At 38.3% G+C, this 17,329-nt stretch overlaps 4 protein-coding genes across 4 annotated transcripts; all 4 read left to right on the top strand.

Annotated features, from left to right (window-relative positions):
• The first annotated feature begins 3,518 nt into the window (after positions 1-3,518).
• On the top strand, positions 3,519-10,467 carry LOC137391117 (transmembrane protein 168-like). The gene is made up of 9 exons (XM_068077481.1): positions 3,519-3,635; positions 4,233-4,852; positions 5,097-5,296; positions 5,609-5,716; positions 6,646-6,839; positions 7,093-7,196; positions 7,307-7,465; positions 8,231-8,377; positions 9,743-10,467. The coding sequence occupies exons 1-9, from the start codon at positions 3,547-3,549 to the stop codon at positions 10,168-10,170; spliced, it is 2,049 nt and encodes a 682-aa protein (XP_067933582.1). The 5' UTR covers positions 3,519-3,546; the 3' UTR covers positions 10,171-10,467.
• Positions 10,468-10,819: 352 nt separating this feature from the next.
• LOC137390865 (UPF0764 protein C16orf89 homolog) lies at positions 10,820-13,627 on the top strand. Its single transcript, XM_068077182.1, has 6 exons — positions 10,820-11,018; positions 11,644-11,807; positions 11,938-12,101; positions 12,661-12,763; positions 13,118-13,286; positions 13,524-13,627. Exons 1-6 carry the CDS (start codon positions 10,820-10,822, stop codon positions 13,625-13,627), a joined length of 903 nt encoding a protein of 300 aa, XP_067933283.1.
• Positions 13,628-14,784: 1,157 nt separating this feature from the next.
• LOC137390867 (protein FAM200C-like) lies at positions 14,785-15,309 on the top strand. Its single transcript, XM_068077183.1, has one exon. The coding sequence runs from the start codon at positions 14,785-14,787 to the stop codon at positions 15,307-15,309; it is 525 nt and encodes a 174-aa protein (XP_067933284.1).
• A 249-nt stretch (positions 15,310-15,558) lies between these two features.
• On the top strand, positions 15,559-16,323 carry LOC137390868 (protein FAM200C-like). The gene has a single exon (XM_068077184.1). The coding sequence runs from the start codon at positions 15,559-15,561 to the stop codon at positions 16,321-16,323; it is 765 nt and encodes a 254-aa protein (XP_067933285.1).
• Positions 16,324-17,329: the final 1,006 nt, after the last annotated feature.

The raw sequence follows: 17,329 nt of genomic DNA on the forward strand, positions 1-17,329 counted from the left end.
AAGTATGAGTCCTTCAATAGTAGGTCAGCGGTTATCTGCTCGGTTCCCTTCTTCCAGACAATTTTGACTTTTGGATATCTTTGTAGTTGTAGTAGCATAGCCTGAAGACGCCTCGATGCTTTGTGGATCGATTTGTTGATTATTGAGATAAGTGGTTGATGATCAGTGTGGATAGTAACGTCAAAATGTTCAAAAATGTATTGGTCGAAACGTTCAGTACCATATACTATGGAGAGGCATTCGAGTTCTACTGGTACATACTGTTGTTCACACATTGTTAGGCTTTTCGAGACGTACGCTATTGGTTTTTTGTCTTGAAACAATGCTGCACCGATGCCTGCGGTGGATGCATCGGTTTGCAACACAACTGGCTTAGTCACGTCAAAGTGTTGTAGTGTGTCGGAGTCAGTCAGTATCCCAGTCGGTAGTCCTTAGTTTGTCAAACAAAGCTTTTTGGTCAGTATCCCAGCTGAAACTATTGCCTCGTTTCAGCAGTTTTCGTAGTGGTTCTGATTCTGCCACTAGGTTTTTCACGAACTTGTCCATGTATGTAACATGGCCCAGAAAACTTTTTACTCCTAGCTAAGTTGTCGGGTGCTGCATTTTTCAAATCGCTGTTACTTCGTTGGGATCTGGTTTTATGCCGTCGGTGGTTAGTAAGTTGGTGGTTAGTAACCGGCCTATGTAAGGAAGTTCTTTTTGAAGGAAGTGGCATTTGTCTTTGTTCAGTTTCAGGCCTATTTTTCGAGCTCATTTCAGCAGTGCTCGAAGGTTGTTGTCGTGTGGTTCTGTATATGAGAAGATCATCAGCAACTACTGTCACATCATTCAGTCCAGTTAGCGCTTCCATCAGTCGTCTTTGGAATTCTTTCGGAGCTGATGCAATGCCAAATGGCATGCGCAGATATTTATATTTGTCAGTAGAGGTACAAAATGTAGTTAGATCAGTTTTGATCTAACTACATTTTGTACCTCTACTGACAAATATAAATATCTGCGCATGCCATTTGGCATTGCATCAGCTCCGAAAGAATCTGATAAAATCCCTCTTTGGCGTCACACGGAGAAAAAGCGTGCGTTGTTGAGTTGGGCAGCACATCTTCCAAGATGGGTAGGATGGAGTGGTTTCTTCTGATTGCTTTGTTGAGGTTTTGTGGGTCTATACATGCACGGATTTTGCCATTAGGTTTACGGACGGGTCGGAGGTGACTTATCCAATCAGTTGGATGGTCTACCTTGGCTATAATCCCGGGCTCTTCTAATTTGTCGATTGCTACTATGAGTTCTTTCATTGACAGTGGTACCTTACGTGTTCTGACTTGCACTGGTTGGCAGTTTGGGTTTAGTTCGATGTCGTAAAGTCCGTCTAGTTCACCAAGTCCAGTAAATACGTCTACAAATTTGTCAAGTAAGTTGTCAATCTGGCTGTCGAATGTTGATGTGGCATTGACTTGTTTGCCCAGCTTGAGCAGTTCCAGCTGTTGACAGGTTTTCCAGGATAACAAACTGTGCTGTTTAGTGTCCAGGACAAGGAATTTGCGAGATGTGTATTGTCCATTCTGATCTACCATTAGGTCGGTCCACCCAAGTGGAATGCACTTGCTTTGGTCATACAATTTTAACGTTGTGTTAATTGGGGTCAAGTTTGGGTTCCCTAGTCTGTCATAATCAGTGTGGTGCATGATGCAGCTGAATCAAGCTGAAATTCAATAGGCACTGCTTTGTTACCGATTTCTACAGAAATGTTAGCTAGAAGTTGGTGGTTACGTTCGGTGGTGGTAATACTGTGTACTTGTTTTCCCTCGCTGTCTGAGGAATAGTTCCATGAGAGTTGATTAACAACTTGTTGGGCCTTTGATCTACATACTATTGCATAGTGGTTGTATTTCTTACAGTTATTGCATTGTTTTTTATACACAGGGCAGAATCGTGGAGGGTGACTCTCCAGTTTCCACATCTGGATTCCTTGTTTAAATTTGTTTCCGGTGGGTTTGATGCGGTTCGGTTTGTATGAGGGTTTCGATTATTTCTTGTTGAGTTATTCGGGAATGGTGGTCGGTGTCTGACTGCATATGCTTGTTCTTCTTTACTGTTTCCAGTTAGGTTTTTGAAGTCGTTGGAGGTTGATTCCTCTCGCCGACACAGCTCTACAGCTTTGTCAAAGTCTGCGTCGTTTTGTTCAAAAAGCTTTGTGCAAGTTTTATCTTGCTCTATGCCTAAAATACATTGCCTAGTTGTACATATCTTGGAAGTCACACAGAGAAGCTATAGTATGTAGTTCAGTTATGAATTCATCCACACTCTGATTTCCTTGATTACAGGTTAATGCATGTGTTCTGGCTATCAAGTTGATTCTGGGTTTGCAATAATTGTCAAATTGCTAAATAACTTTATCATACTTAACTTTATCTCCATCTTCAACCCAAGTACATGATTCGTATATTAGGTTTCCTCTCTTATCAATTGTTCATAGTAATAGTGCTGTTTTGATTTTACTGTCTACCTCATCTTTGGATGTCGCTACCAAAAATTGTTCAAAGTCTTTTTTGAATATCTTCCATGAGTCCGGTAGGTTTTGGCCATCATTGATAGGCCTGGGTGCTAGTAAATTCTCCATATTATTCTAAGTCTATACCAATTTGCTAATCACTGAAGGCTGTCATGAATAAACAAACGGCTAAGATTAAAAGTTTTACTAACACCGCGGATACCTGTGGTGCGTGTTGTGTTGTGCTAATTCATAAAATGATAAACATAATGAACTGTTATATAACAATAATGTATGAAATGTTATATAATATTAATGTGTACCAGAAAATACTAGCATATAATGGGAAGTAATTAGTGAACGAACTGTGTTATGTAATATCACTCGAAGTGTTGCAGTGTTAGTCTATGACACGCAGCAGGTATGAACTCTCAGTGATTGTTTTAATTTTTGATCTAAAAGTTTAGAACAAATCTATATGAGTTTCAATTGCTGGTGGCTAAAAAACATTGGAGGTGCCAAGTTTCAATATACTGTACTTTGAATCTGAAACCAGACTTTTTAGAGTACTAGATGAGTAGATGTAAACTGGAAAGTAGGCCTTGTATATCATTACCTAGACATTTTCCATCATGAAGACTAAGCTTTATATTACAAAGTAACTGTAACACGAGCTAATTCCTGGAAATAATTATGCAATTTAATACTTGGCCAAGCTCCAACATGTTACTACAGACGCACAAAGCTGGGAAAGTGGGAAGTCCTAAAAGCAACAGAGCTTTTGAACTGTAAAAAACATGGTTGCTTTTGTTTAGTTTACTCGCTTAGCTACCCATTTTCTGTAGCTGATTTGCTTTCCTAAAAATTTACAAAAGTTTTGTATAAAAAAATGCATTCCAACTGCTTTAGAGTTTTTCATTAGGTATCAATCATCTATTTCAAACAGTTCAAGATTAACAAACTGCATTAACAGGTTGGTTTTGCGGCTACAATTAGGGTTCGCAATGTTATAGATGGCTTAGGAGGGTAGACCCAGACGTGAATGGGAAGGTTTTGCCATGAAGGTCATCCAAACACTCCTTGCTGCATTAAGATGGCTAGCTTATCTGGTCTTTTGGCTGGGTTTGGGCATTGGTGTCTATGTAAGGTGAGTTTAACTTACTTTAGGCCAGCAGTAAAGATCTGGTCAAATAAATTATATATTAATGTTGAGTCGACCTAGTATCACCATCAAAATACACAAATATTTGGTTTGCTAACCTTTAAATACGTTCTTGGTTACTCATCTGTTATTAATTGCAAGGATTGTATTTTTGGAACGACTTATAGGATTCAAAGTCGGAGCTGCCTAGAGTAACCCTTTTGAGGCTTATTTTAATTTGCAAACAGCTAATGAGTTTATGAGAAACTTAGTCTTTTTATTTCATTTGTAACTTTTATGATTTTTCCAGCCACCCTAAACTGAAATTATAAACAACTCTACTTACTAAAAGATATAACCAGTAAGCAGAGAAGTCTGTGGCTCAGAGCATGTAATGGGGCAGCGGTCATACGAAAAATACTCCTTTATTTGTCAGTAAACAAGAGTCTGCAAATGTTTAGAGGTATTCATTATATGAATTGTTGATTCAGCAAAGCAAGTCGGCAAAAAAACTCTGTCTTTCATCAGATTTAAGTTACATATCTAAAAACAAATAAAACTTAATTCAATTTGTGTGTGAATTTTAGTTTTTATTTATTTTAGGTATCATCACCTGCCTGAGTCTTATTGGCTTCTTTGGACAGCTGGAGTTACAGCCGCCATTACACTCCTTGTTTTGTTATTGACTTTTCGATATACCGGTAGAATTCTCATCCTAATGAACAAGCTGACTCTGTCCTTCAACCCTGCCTTCTTGTTGGGCTGTTTAGCTTTTACTCGCTCTGAGGACGTGGCTAAAGATAACTCCGAGCTGATCATGAACTTAGTCTTACTATCGTCTCTAGTTACATACGCTACGTGGACAGTGATTGTGTTCGGCATGTCAGCTCCTTTTCTGCCTTCTCTCATACATTCTCCCGAACTTTTTTCTCTAGCCGGAATTTTTTCAGCGGTTTTGATTACAAGTGAAACCAACTCCGTTGGCGTGTTTGGTTCTCTGCTCTTCATTGGGTTCACCGTCTTCACACTCTATAGAAAAAATTTATTTGTACTGCTGTTGCTGCCACTTCTTCTCATTCTCAATATAAAGACTATACTTGTGGATGTGGATGTTATTAATAAGGAGTCACTCATCATATTTATCTTAATCCTACTGGTCAGACCATTCGCCAGTGTTTTCGCATCCACTGAAACTGCTCTTGATTCTTGGCAGTCTATTTTTGGTAAGTGTAATAGATGCCAGGACCACATAGTTGGCCAGCTTATACGCCGAGGTAGATAGTTTATTTATAGTTTTTAAATGCTTAGCCTGCTGTGGTACTAAACTATATTTTAACATTATTATGAAGAAGCACATTGGATAGTTTAGCGATGCTAGTTGTTTGTTTCAAAACAATTGTCTCCTCTACATAGGAAACTGTTGGCATGAATAAGATACTCTAAAAGGATTCTGTGTTTACTATTCAGATTTACCTCTACTCGTACTGCGAGTTGTCGCTCTCTTCAGCATAATCATGGAGATCGCCCTGCTACTTCTTACCGGCCACTCACTGAAAACCCACAAGGAGTGGTGGGTGGTCATGCCACTTTTTACAGCTTCTGCACTCATTCTCTGGCTCCCTCTCCATTTCGTCTATCTGATTGTGCACTGGAAGCTGTGGGGTATGGTGAGTGGTTAGCATTGAGTCTGTTGATTTTTTTCATTGGCCTTCAACATATTAGTCATCAAACTTGGGAACTAGTAGACACAAATATACATGAAACTGTTTTGATGCACAATTCCTGCTGCAAGTTTCTTGTTGATCACTGCCTTTCCAAATAAGCACGTTATCGAAGGTATGATATGTATAATGCCAGGTTGTTTTTAGCTAATCATTGCTACAAGAGTTTTCAGTATGAGATACGCGTAGGCTATTCTGGTAATATGATTTTCTTGTCATTCTTTTCACAAATTCTTATCGGAATCCACACATTGTTAGATGCGCAAAGCCATGGACTTGCTGAAGAGTGATCGTTCAAGATCTCTAACACACATACTGAGCTCTAAGGGAGCTGCCAGACACTTCTCTATCATCAGCTACCCTCTGGTGAGTGACCTTGTCAGTTCTTGCTTATCTGGCTGCTAAAATGTCTATCTGTCAGACCAGAAGTGTGAACATATCATGTGTTTGAACTCTTAAGGTGCACACACACTAGGCGATATTTAGTGCGATATCGCGCTCAGTGGCGCTAATCTGCGCTATAACTCGCTCAGAGAGCTCATGCAGAGCGATAGAGCTGTACATTCTCTATCACAACTCTATCGCAGGCGAGATGCATTTTAATTGGTTGGTTTTTCCCAGAATGCACATCTATGGCTGGTAATTTTTTCGTATCGATGTTCACCAACGTTTTTACAACATTTTGCTATTTTGTTACGATTGAAAGATCATCAAAATGAACACTGAGTTGTTCATAGATTTAATAAGGGCACACCCAGTACTGTATCACACAATACACAAAATTTACAAAGCACTCAGTTGAAAACCAACATTTGAGAGTCAATCGTTGCGCAGGTTGACCATCTTGAGAGTTGTAAATGTTTATTATATTAAAAATAAACATCTACTATAAAGTAAAGTATATATAAAAATAGTAAAATATTACTTTTAAAAATAAAAGAATCGTATTTTCTTATTTTTTCTTGTAATGTACAATCCGTGAATAGGCCTAATAATAAATGCGGAAGTTGTTTACGTAGTTGCCTAGAAGGCGTCATATTGACTTAAATTTATTGACAACTCCGAAGAAACTAATGATACGGAATTTTATTGTCAGTTTGTGAGTTTGCCAGTCAGTGAATCATTCAAGTGTGTTTAGGCATACACCAGCGATATATCCATGCTCCTCATGACGCACGCTATAAATTGCCTAGTGTTTTTGCACCTTCAGACTTGTAATTTACGGGTTGACTCTTTTACGATTCCATATTTACTAATTATGTTGCCAATATTAGGTCCTGAAAGGTATGTTTTAGATGTGGTATAACCTGGTGATCACCTTCAGCCAGTTTGTATTAAGCTGGACTACACAAAACAGTGTCACATCTGGTCTCCTGCTTTTCTGTTTGCCTATGCAGCTTGTCGTCATCGGTCTCCTTAGGATACTCGCTAACCAACTGGGTGGCACCTGCTGTGGTTATGCATTGGTTACTCCCAGTGTCTTACGCAGGTTGGCTCTTGCATTTTTCTATCATTTTATTTATCATGTTCTGCTACCTTTTAGTTTTACCCAACTACCATCTTACTATCTCATTGTTTGAACTGTTTGTAAATACTTGTTATTCAACAGTTAGTAAAGCCATTTTATCATAGTCTCCGTGATATTGGGTTAGTGTGGTAAAGTTTTGAGAGACAGAAATAATCACATGATAGCCACAGCTTGGTATATGATCAGCGTATCTAAGCTTCTTTTAAACTTTTAGCAAAGATGACATGAACATGCATGAAGTGCAGGCAAGCTCCTCCTACGCGACTAGGACTATTAGACTTGTACAAGAATTCTTTACCCATCATCTTCTTGCAGATGGTGAGCTTTTTAGAGTTTTCTTCTCTTTCCATGAAAGCTAAAAATAATTTATGAAAGGCATGATCTACTCAAGTGCTCTTAACCTATGTTCTATATATGTGTGTTTACAGGAGGCTGTGAGTATCTATCGGATAGAATGACAGAATCATCCTTGAAAGAAAAGCTGGACACATTCTTCAACACTAAGACCCAGACGGGAGTGAACTTTGACAGTTATTTGCTGTATTATAGTGGGCCTGTGTCAGACTCAGGAGATTGGCTTCTCAAAGGTGCTGTATTATTGTTTGTATGTAGTGTCTATGCTCATCGGTATAATGACTTTCTATCTGTATCTTTTGTCTGGCTCCGGAAGCTTCTACTGTACACAATACAGTTGACCCCCAGCATACAACAATAATTCGTTCTGGTGTTGGCATTATAAAGCAAAAATGTCATAGATAGGGGTATAGAAACCCATAGTAATTATCTAATACAATCACACCCTGGTAAAAATTATCAAAATTTTTACATAAGTACTGTAAAGATCAAGAATTAATAACAAAGTAGTATTTTAGCATTAATAACTATAGTTACCTACAGTAACTTTAGTTTATTTAGTAGTTATGATTTGCAATAAAATTTAACACTATGTACCTTATGTACCCAGTACTCAGTATCATACTGTACCAAGTATGTACCTTATGTACCCAGTACTCAGTATCATACTGTACCGAGTATGTACCTTATGTACCCAGTACTCAGTATCATACTGTACCCATTATGTACAGTATGTACCTTATGTACCCAGTGTTCAGTATCATACTGTACATACTGTACCCAGTATGTACCTTATGTACCCAGTACTCAGTATCATACTGTACATACAGTACCCAGAGACGCTAAAATTTTAGCGTCACTGAATCATCTGTAAGAAGTGTGCAGCAGGTGAATTATTTAAGAGGCTGGTTCTCAGCAACCAGATGAAGTTTTAAAATCAAATATTTTACTGACCCATTACCGATGTATTAGTGTTGTGATGTATTAATTGTTGACAGGTGATGGAATCCTCTCCTATGCCACACTCATTACCTGGTGGACTGATCTAGAGGTCTCTAAGACATCTCGCCTTATTCTCGTCCTAGATACCGCCAAATCAAACTTCTGGGTGTCACATGTGCGTCGCACTGTGACCGCATGTGTCGGTAGGCATTCTCTCCCTTCACTTTTTCTTCTTCATCTCTCTTTTCAGAGTAAGATCTCTGTTTACTATAGATGCAAATCTATCTCTACATTCTTTCCAGTTTAGTTAATAAACTCAGTTATCTTTCAAATAGTCTGAGTATAAGGTGCTCAAATAATACGAAGCAGTGCTTCATACTTTCCTTTTAGAATTTTAAAGTCATTGATCTAATGCAGACGAGTGCAAATGGTAGTGAAAGCAATAAGGAAGGCAATGTCTTTTTTAATTGAAACCAAAAATTTTAGAAAAACATGGGCGAATGTTTTGTGATAACTTCAAAGAATCTCTGAAGCTGTCCATTAGTAGAAAGTAGAAGTAAGTGATGGTAAGAAATGAGAGTCAGAACCAGTAAAAGTAAAGAGGCTGGTTGTGATATTTGTTAAATCATTTTATGTTAAAGACAGGCGAGTTGAGGTGTAGCCATGGTGATGCGAGAGATGGTTGGTGCAAAGGTAAAGGTCGCGGTAGAGATATTAAACTTTTCTAACCAGACTACATGAATTTTAAATAAATCCAACTTATTTACATAATTTTTTGTTTTCGTGTTTGTTATTCTGTTACGTTAATGCATAACCATTACAGCCAGCTTTACCACATTTACTCTTTTCATTCCACTCTCTTACCTAGCTGTTGGACAACGCCAGAGAGTCGGTAAATAATCGATTTGAAGATCTTTGCTCCAGGTTTTCGATTGTTTGTCATTTTAATTCTTTGAAAAGCATCGTCTTCCTTTTCCACCACTACCATTTACACTAGCTTTTTTGGGTTTTATAATTGCAAAACTAAAAAAGTAAGGCACGATCTACTGTTTACTATTATTCGAGTCACATACACCCAAACTATGTGAAGGAGAAGTGTACATCCGTACTAATTCACAATGTTTCAAGAAAGTTGATAGAAATTGCTTTGTATGTTGAGACAAATTGCTTTGTATGTCGAAACACATTTTTGCTCAAATTTTACAGTGTTTATTGAAACATTTGTATGTTGAGGTGATCGTAGGTCAAAGTTTGACTACCTTGTTTTAATGATTAGTTTATTCACACTAGACCTTTGTCCTTGATGTCTTCGTTTAAAAAATATGTAACATTTCAAGAAACCTTGATAAGAGCCTTCGTGGTAGCTAGTCTTGTTATAGTGCACTATTTGCATTCACCTCTGAATCATTCATTCGGTTAATTATGCAGCTTGTTTAGGATCTTTGGGAGTTGAAATTGTATTTTCAAGACTAAGTTCATGTGAGAGTATGATATCTAGTTTTGCTGGGTATAGTTGGGTCTCTTTCTGTCATCTCACACTCGAGTGTTTGTGTATCTTTTTTCTGCAGGCATCCAAACGCTGTATGTGAGGCGTGAGGCTGAGGCATTTCAGGAATTCTGCATCGGAGATTTTTCTCGTGACTGGATAGACTTCAATTGCAACAAGGAGAGTCATGTATATTCTAACGAGTTTGTTTCTCCCATTATTACCACATTCGGTGTCTCCGCTTATTGGGCCTCCTTTAGATTTCATAAACCTACCACAGAGGAAATTGAACAGCAATGGTTAGAGAACTTCTCGATTCGAATGAAACCACTGTTGAAACTATACTCTCTTTGTGACACTAGATTTATATTCTGTTGCCTGTGCAGCGCAGTAAGCCGCTGGATTGCTCTACTGCGTCTGTGGCTTTGGCCGCCCAATCAATTAGACATTGGACACGGTTTTAAGCTTGTGCGTTTTAACAGGCTACCCGATGGTTCTGGTTTTTTGTAGCACTTTACAAGCTGCTGGCTTTTTTATTAGACATTCATCATGATTTTTATTATCAAGTCTCAAAATTGCCTAGTAGTTTGGTTGTCGCTCTTTATAAGGTTAAAACACGGTTGTGTGCGTATGAAATAACATTTTGTTTTTCGAGGCATCTCCTCATACATCAGTTACTCTAGCCAACTAAGATCAATCATCTTTGTCATATTACATTTAATTTAGTTTAGTTTTAATCTATTTATTAGCAGAGTATTCATTTGTCACTTCAATTTGTCATTAATAAATACAGTTATTGGTGTTGTGTGTTATCACTCTGACCTTTTCTCTTGGGATTCGTGTTGTTGAGTGTTTTGAGAATGTACCTGCTGTTTATTCCCATCGGCTGTGACTACATAATCAGCATTCCACTAGTGTAAAACAAGAGCAGTCAAAAAGCTGACTAGTTATTTGTACAGATTGAACTAGTGGGCTGCAACAACAGCAGGCTTGTAGAAGTACACCAATCTGGGATAAAGGGGAGTTGTCCTCTTTCACAAGTGCCAAGGTGTGGTGAAACCACATTGAGTTATTGCTGGAAGTCGTGTATTTGGTCAATAGCAAGTACGGTGCTCTTACTGTTCTGCTCCTTAGTGGCCTTCACCAAATTGTTTACAATATGCTCAGAGTTGCCTGGACTACCTCTGTTATGATAGTCGCTCTTCTCGGAGCAGGAGATACGATTAACACGAACTGCCTGCCTAGATCAGAGGTATTGACAGGTGTTGCAGACAGACTGACTCAGCTAGTAGAGCATTATAGAGGTCAGGAAGAAGGTCTCAATGTTGATGGGTTTTATGGAATGCGAATCGCTCAGGGTGAGTTGTGCATGTTTACCCAAAGAGCGGATTGAAACAGTCTCTGTCTCGCATGCAGTCGAGGTGATTAAGACTGTCTATGGCCGTGGCTTACGTATGATAGCAGGTCTCAAATTAGCTCAGTTACTAGCAGCTGTCTGTCATGAGCTTATTTTGATCTGCCTCTAATGTAAATTCATCTTACTTACATTCTTAGAGCAGAGTCTAGGCCTTCCTTGATTTTACTTACCATCACATAGTTGTGAATATAATTGTTGACATAGAAGCCGATCTTATCCCATTCTGTGTACATGGCCAATGTATCTCAGACTTTTTTTCGATAAGGATGTCAGCCATTGATGATAGGTCTGCCAGTTTTAAGGTTTTTACATTTGTCATCTTGTGCTTCCATTTGATGTTCATGATGTCCCTCAAGTGTCTCATCATCACAGCATGTAGTTTCTATACTTGAACTTGATAAATCGTTCAGGTGTCTGTGCATATAAGAGAGTTGGTAGAACCACTGCTCAGTACACTTACACTTTATAGCAGTCTATAAGATGCTAATCAGAAGTAAGTTAAAAGTTGCAGTTGGTAAACAGCATTTATATGGATATTAGGCTATAATATTAAACCTGTACTCTAGGAGCTCTGGCAGCGTCTACTGACAGCCTATCCAATCAAAGAGCTGGGCAACAACCGCTGAAGTTTAAATTGTTACGTCTTTCTGATTCCATAAATGAGCTATCAGCAACCACAGATGCTCTATTGCGGCACGAAGACCCAGAGTATTATAACTACTTCAAACCTGTAAGCAGAAACACTTCATATACATGTAATATTTTCTGACTTGGGTTTTAAAGTTGATTGTTTAATTATCTGTACAACTAAGCTGTGCTATGTTCTGAATAATCTGGTTGTTTTTTATATTATCGTGAAGGTCATAGAAAACCCCTTTAGCCTTAATGCAAAGCCTCAACGACTTGAGCTTCCAGCTGACTCTCAGTATAGCCCGATACTCTCTGAAAACCTGTATAACGAGACGTACGGCGATATCTGCTTCACTAGGTTAATGGGTACTTACAAGCCTCAAAGTCATTCTTAGTAAGTTGTCGAACTTTATTTCAATTCATTACTTTTTGGTAGCATGAGATTCAAAAAGTTTTTATTTAAATGTGGTTATGTTAGGCTCCATTCCTAAAGCAGACATTCTAATGAAGAACTTTTAACTTTTGTCATATAAGTTCGTTGGAGAATAATAATAATTGTGTGTAATAAAATTAAACTAGTCAATGCTAACCTTTATCCATATATATATACTCATTATTTTCAAAGTATTGCATCAAAAATATTCCGTTGAACACCAAAAATGGAGATATTTAATTTTAAATGCCAAACCGAAGTAATGATTTCCTGATTTGTCTTTTTTCTGCCATTAACTGGTTTGCTAAAATATTTTTTACACTTTATGTTTATAGAGCGACACAGTCTCCTATGTTGCCATGAAACGGATATTTTGAATCATTTAGTAATTGAGCATCTCTGTGTGGAAAAAGAATTTTTTTATTTGATGCACATGGTCTCATTTCCTTTGCAGTCATTGATCGATAATAATAAACTTGCTCTCTGATCTAAACATTTTGATTTACGTTATAATTTGTAGCAAATGTTTTATTGGCAAAGATTGCCTTAAGATGATGACCGAGCCAATGCACTCTGGATATTCCTTAACCCATCAGTTGCTTTACCTCATCATTGCTCAAAAGGTAACGACTTGCATTTTTTCCAAAAGATATTCTCTAATAAGATTCATCATATTTTACCATTTTGCCGGAATGATTGGCAAATTAGTTACAAGATAGACTACTATTTAGATTTTGATCGTCCCATATTTTAATAACTATTGGCAGAACCATTGTTCTTCAGCAATGCCAGCAGGCTTTTCCACCATGGCAGAGTGTTTTGTACCTTTGTACAGGCTTCTGTTTGTATTGGAACTATAAGTTTAAAAATTAGTCTGAAATCACCAAAACTTTTGGCATCTTGTGAGAAGTGAAATCTAGTTTCTCTCTTAAAGGACACAAACGTTAACCATCAGACCACACCGCACTCTGTTGTAGGTAGGATGTGAGAGTCTAGTGAATGCATTGCTGTCACCATCTTCCTTAGGACACATGCAAAAGAAACTCTGCCAAAAGATACTTTTGGAAAATGACCATCTGATGAACTCCGGACAGAAGACAAAACCTCGGGTGTCCTCTAGGCAAACAGATATATTCATTGAACAGGGTGATTGTTTTTGTATATATACTCATCAGTAGCATTCAATCTCAGTACAAGTAGGCTATGCTTATGAACGCTTGTGTGAACATATGTGGTCGTATATAGTTTGTGGTCATATGTAGTCATGGTAATTTTGTAGTCATATGTGGTCATGTTGAATGTGTGACCATATGTAGTCATGTTATTAAGTTTGTGGTCATATTAAGTTTGTGGTCTCATTTAGTTTTGAAGTATTTTCTGCAGCGGTTCTATGCACTATGCTCGGCTTTACAAACTTTTTGGATATTGAGAAGATGGAGGCTGTGATGGAGCACCAAGACAGGACAAACGGCTGCTATGCAATGTAGTATGTACTTATACTTGCGGATTACCTACCTAATAGTGGAAAGCTTGTGATAAAGACTCAAGTGACCAGACACAATTTACCAAAATTATCTACTACAATTTCTCTCTTAGGTTTTTATAAAACACTAGCTTCATTACCCGTGTTCAGGAACAGATTCATGTGAAGTAATAGGTTTATTGAGAGTTGTCTTTCATATTGTAAAACAACTCCAAATATGCAATCTACTGAAAATTTTGTGCTGATCAGACTGCATATACATATGCAGTCGTACATGTCAATAATGTTGGAGAGACCAATGGAAATATGCAATGTGTTTTACAGCTAATCTACAATGCATCAGTCTCAAACCACTCAAATCAGAGTTGTCCTATTTTGTACATAGAACTGATAATGAAATTGACATTGCTAGGCAAACTGAAGTTCTTCAAACTGGCAGTATTGAAAAGTTTCACATATTATGAGAAATTCTATTCTGCAATAGAAAATATTTTGCTATTGCACTGCTGAGCTATCGCCAGCATTTATTGAATTGAGACTTCTACATGCTTAAAACACTAATCATGACTCATCAGTTCTTCGTCTATAGCCTGTGTTTTGTATGGTATATACCAGTGGTTCTTAACCGGGGGGAATTCCCCCAAGGGGAGAATTTTGGGATTTTAGGGGGGGAATTTGGCAGTTTGTCAAAGGGGATTTCGGTGGCACCAATTTTTCTTATATTAAAGGGCAGCGAGGAGTGAATGAATTTCAGTAGTTTCAACAAAGCCAAGATCTAAAACTGTGGAAAAGGTAAAGATTGCTACACTACATGCATATACATACCTGCAATATTAATTGTTCAGTTACCGATTTGGTTTGCATAAACGTATAACATTTTGACAATTTGCTCTGTAGCCTAACATATGTATGATGTTTTGCTCATGTAGATATTGAACGTATTCAAATATTCTGATTGCATATCCCATATTGTAGGTGTTAGAAATGTCAAAGACAAAAAGATGAACATATGATGATTCTTACCTTAACTATGGATTCACTTGTATGATTAAAAGTGGCATCGAAGTACCAAAATGTGTTTTGTGCATGAAAGTGCTCGGTAACGACTCCATAAAACCGCATCAACTTAAGCAACACTTAAGAAATAAACATGCAGAACACATGGATAAATCAAAGCCGCTCTTTGAAGCTAAAGAGAGAGAACTCAAGCGGGCAAAACTGAATTTCACTGGCAGTTTTCATATCCAGGCACAGGCCATTACCGAGGAATCATATGCTCTGTCTTACCGTATCGCCAGAGATAAGAAGCCACACACCATTGGTGAAACATTAGTTAAACCTTGTCTGCTGGAGTGTACTAAGATTATTCTCAGAGACACAGTCGCTCAAAAGATAGCTGATTTATTCCTCTCAAACAGCACAGTGAAATCGTGGATCAATGATTTGTCTGCGGACATAAAGAGGCAAGTAATTGAAAAGATCAAGTCATCTCCCATGTTCACCATTCAACTTGATGAGTCCACTGATGTTGCTAGCATTTCACAGCTGATGGTGTTTGCACGCTATGTACACAGAGAGACAATTGAGGAAAAATTTCTGTTCTGCAGTCCTCTAACAGAGACCACCACAGCTGCTGATGTTATGAACCTGGTTTCCGACTTCTTCAGCAAAGAACATCTGGACTGAGGCAAACTAATTGGAGTTTGCACTGATGGTGCTCCAGCCATGCTTGGCTGTCATGTTGAATTTGCACAGTTGGTAAAAGAAAAGAATCCTTTAGTGGTGAGTACCCATTGCTTCATTCACAGACAAGCGCTAGCAGCAAAAACTCTTTCCATAGGATTGCAGGAACACCTTTCTTCAGTGATTAAAGTAGTAAACTTTATCACAGGCTCTGCCTTGCAAACACATCTCTTCCACAAGTTATGCGAAGATATGGATGCTGTGCACTCATCACTATTGTTCCACACCGAAGTTCGATGGTTATCAAAGAGTAACATGCTTCTGCATTTCTTTAATCTACGAGCAGAGGTCAATGAGTTCTTGAAAACTCATAACAAACCCAAACTACTGGCTTCAATACAGGTGGAAGGCTTCCATCAGTGTCTTGCTTATCTGGTTGACATACATGGTTCAATCAATGAAGTGAACACAAAGATGCAAGGTAGAGACAGAAATGTGTTGAATGTAACTGATAGTATCAATGCATTCAAAGACAAGCTCAAACTCTGGGTGGAAAGACTGGCTACTGGGAATGTAAGAGTTTCATTTCCAGTTCTGCATTCATTAGTTGACAACAAAGCTCCTTCCGCTTCTTTGCTAACCGACATAAAGCATCACTTGAACAGCTTTATAGCAGAGTTTGAGAGATATTTTCCAAAGTTAGATCCTAGGACAGAGCAATTGATGAGCCTGACCCGAGACCCTTTCAAGTGCAATGTCCACGAGATTCCGGAACAGCTTCAGGAGGAGTTTTTGGAGCTGACAAACAACTCTGCATTAAAAGATGATTTCAAAGAGCTATCAATGGAGCACATTTTGGTTCAGGCCCAAAGAATGTATCCCAACATAAGCCTGGCCACTTTCAAGATGCTCATACCATTTGCTTCCACATATCTTTGCGAGTCAGCATTTTCAGCATTGCTAACCATAAAGAGCAAATCTAGAAATCGTCTGGAAGTAGAAGCTGACCTACGATGAGCCCTATCTACAACAACTCATAACATCAAAATTTTGGTCAGCTCCAAACAAACACAGAGATCGCACTAGTCTGCTGACTGTCTTACAATGATAGATATATTGAGTTTCAATATACATTCATTTTTAATATTCTATGTAAATATGACTGTAATAAATGCATATATACATGTATATATATATATATATTTATATATATATATATATATATATATATATATATATATATATGTATGTATATAAGTTATATATGTAAATAAAGTTCACTATCTAGTTGCAGTGCATTATTTGAAAGAGTTGGGAGGGGGAGAATTTCTGTCTAGGTTTGGAAAAAGGGAAATGGGGCAAAAAAGGTTAAGAACCACTGATATATACAAACTGTGCAGCAGTAATGTGGTTGTGTTGATAAAATTTATTATCAATAAAATCTGCTACATAAACTACATATATGGCCTCTCGCCTTTCCAACGTAAGGCATTACATCTGGAGCATTTTTGGACATTCGTCCCATAAAAAATTTGGTCCTATACCGTGTTGCAGGATTGTGGTCTAGTGCGAAGTTTTCTGCCCATGCACAACACCTGGTAGCAGCTGCTGTAGATAGTGCATCTTGCTGTTGTCGCCCTTTTATCTGCTCTGGAAATTCAGCTCGCCGAGCAGCTGCTGTAGCTAGTGCATCATGTTCTTGTCGCAGCTGCATCTGCTCGGAGGTTTCTGCGCATCTGGCCGCTGTAACGGCTGCTCTGAGCCATTTGAGTCGCTGCTGGGTCGGCTCAGCAGTTTCTGCACTTCTAGCAGCTGCAGCATCTATTCTGGCCCGCTCTCGTCATAGCTGTGTTTGTTCAGCGGTTTTTGCTCTTCTAGCAGCTGCAATAGCTATTCGGTTTTGTCATACGCGTAGCTGTGTTTGCTCTGTAGTTTCTGCTTGTTTAGCTGCTGCTTTGCGGATTCAGTCTCTTTCTCTACGGGAATCAATCTGTTCTTGCATTGTGGCAGTAGGCGTTTTGGG

This window comes from Watersipora subatra, chromosome 3, assembly GCF_963576615.1.
Source record: "Watersipora subatra chromosome 3, tzWatSuba1.1, whole genome shotgun sequence".
Taxonomy (NCBI): domain Eukaryota; kingdom Metazoa; phylum Bryozoa; class Gymnolaemata; order Cheilostomatida; family Watersiporidae; genus Watersipora; species Watersipora subatra.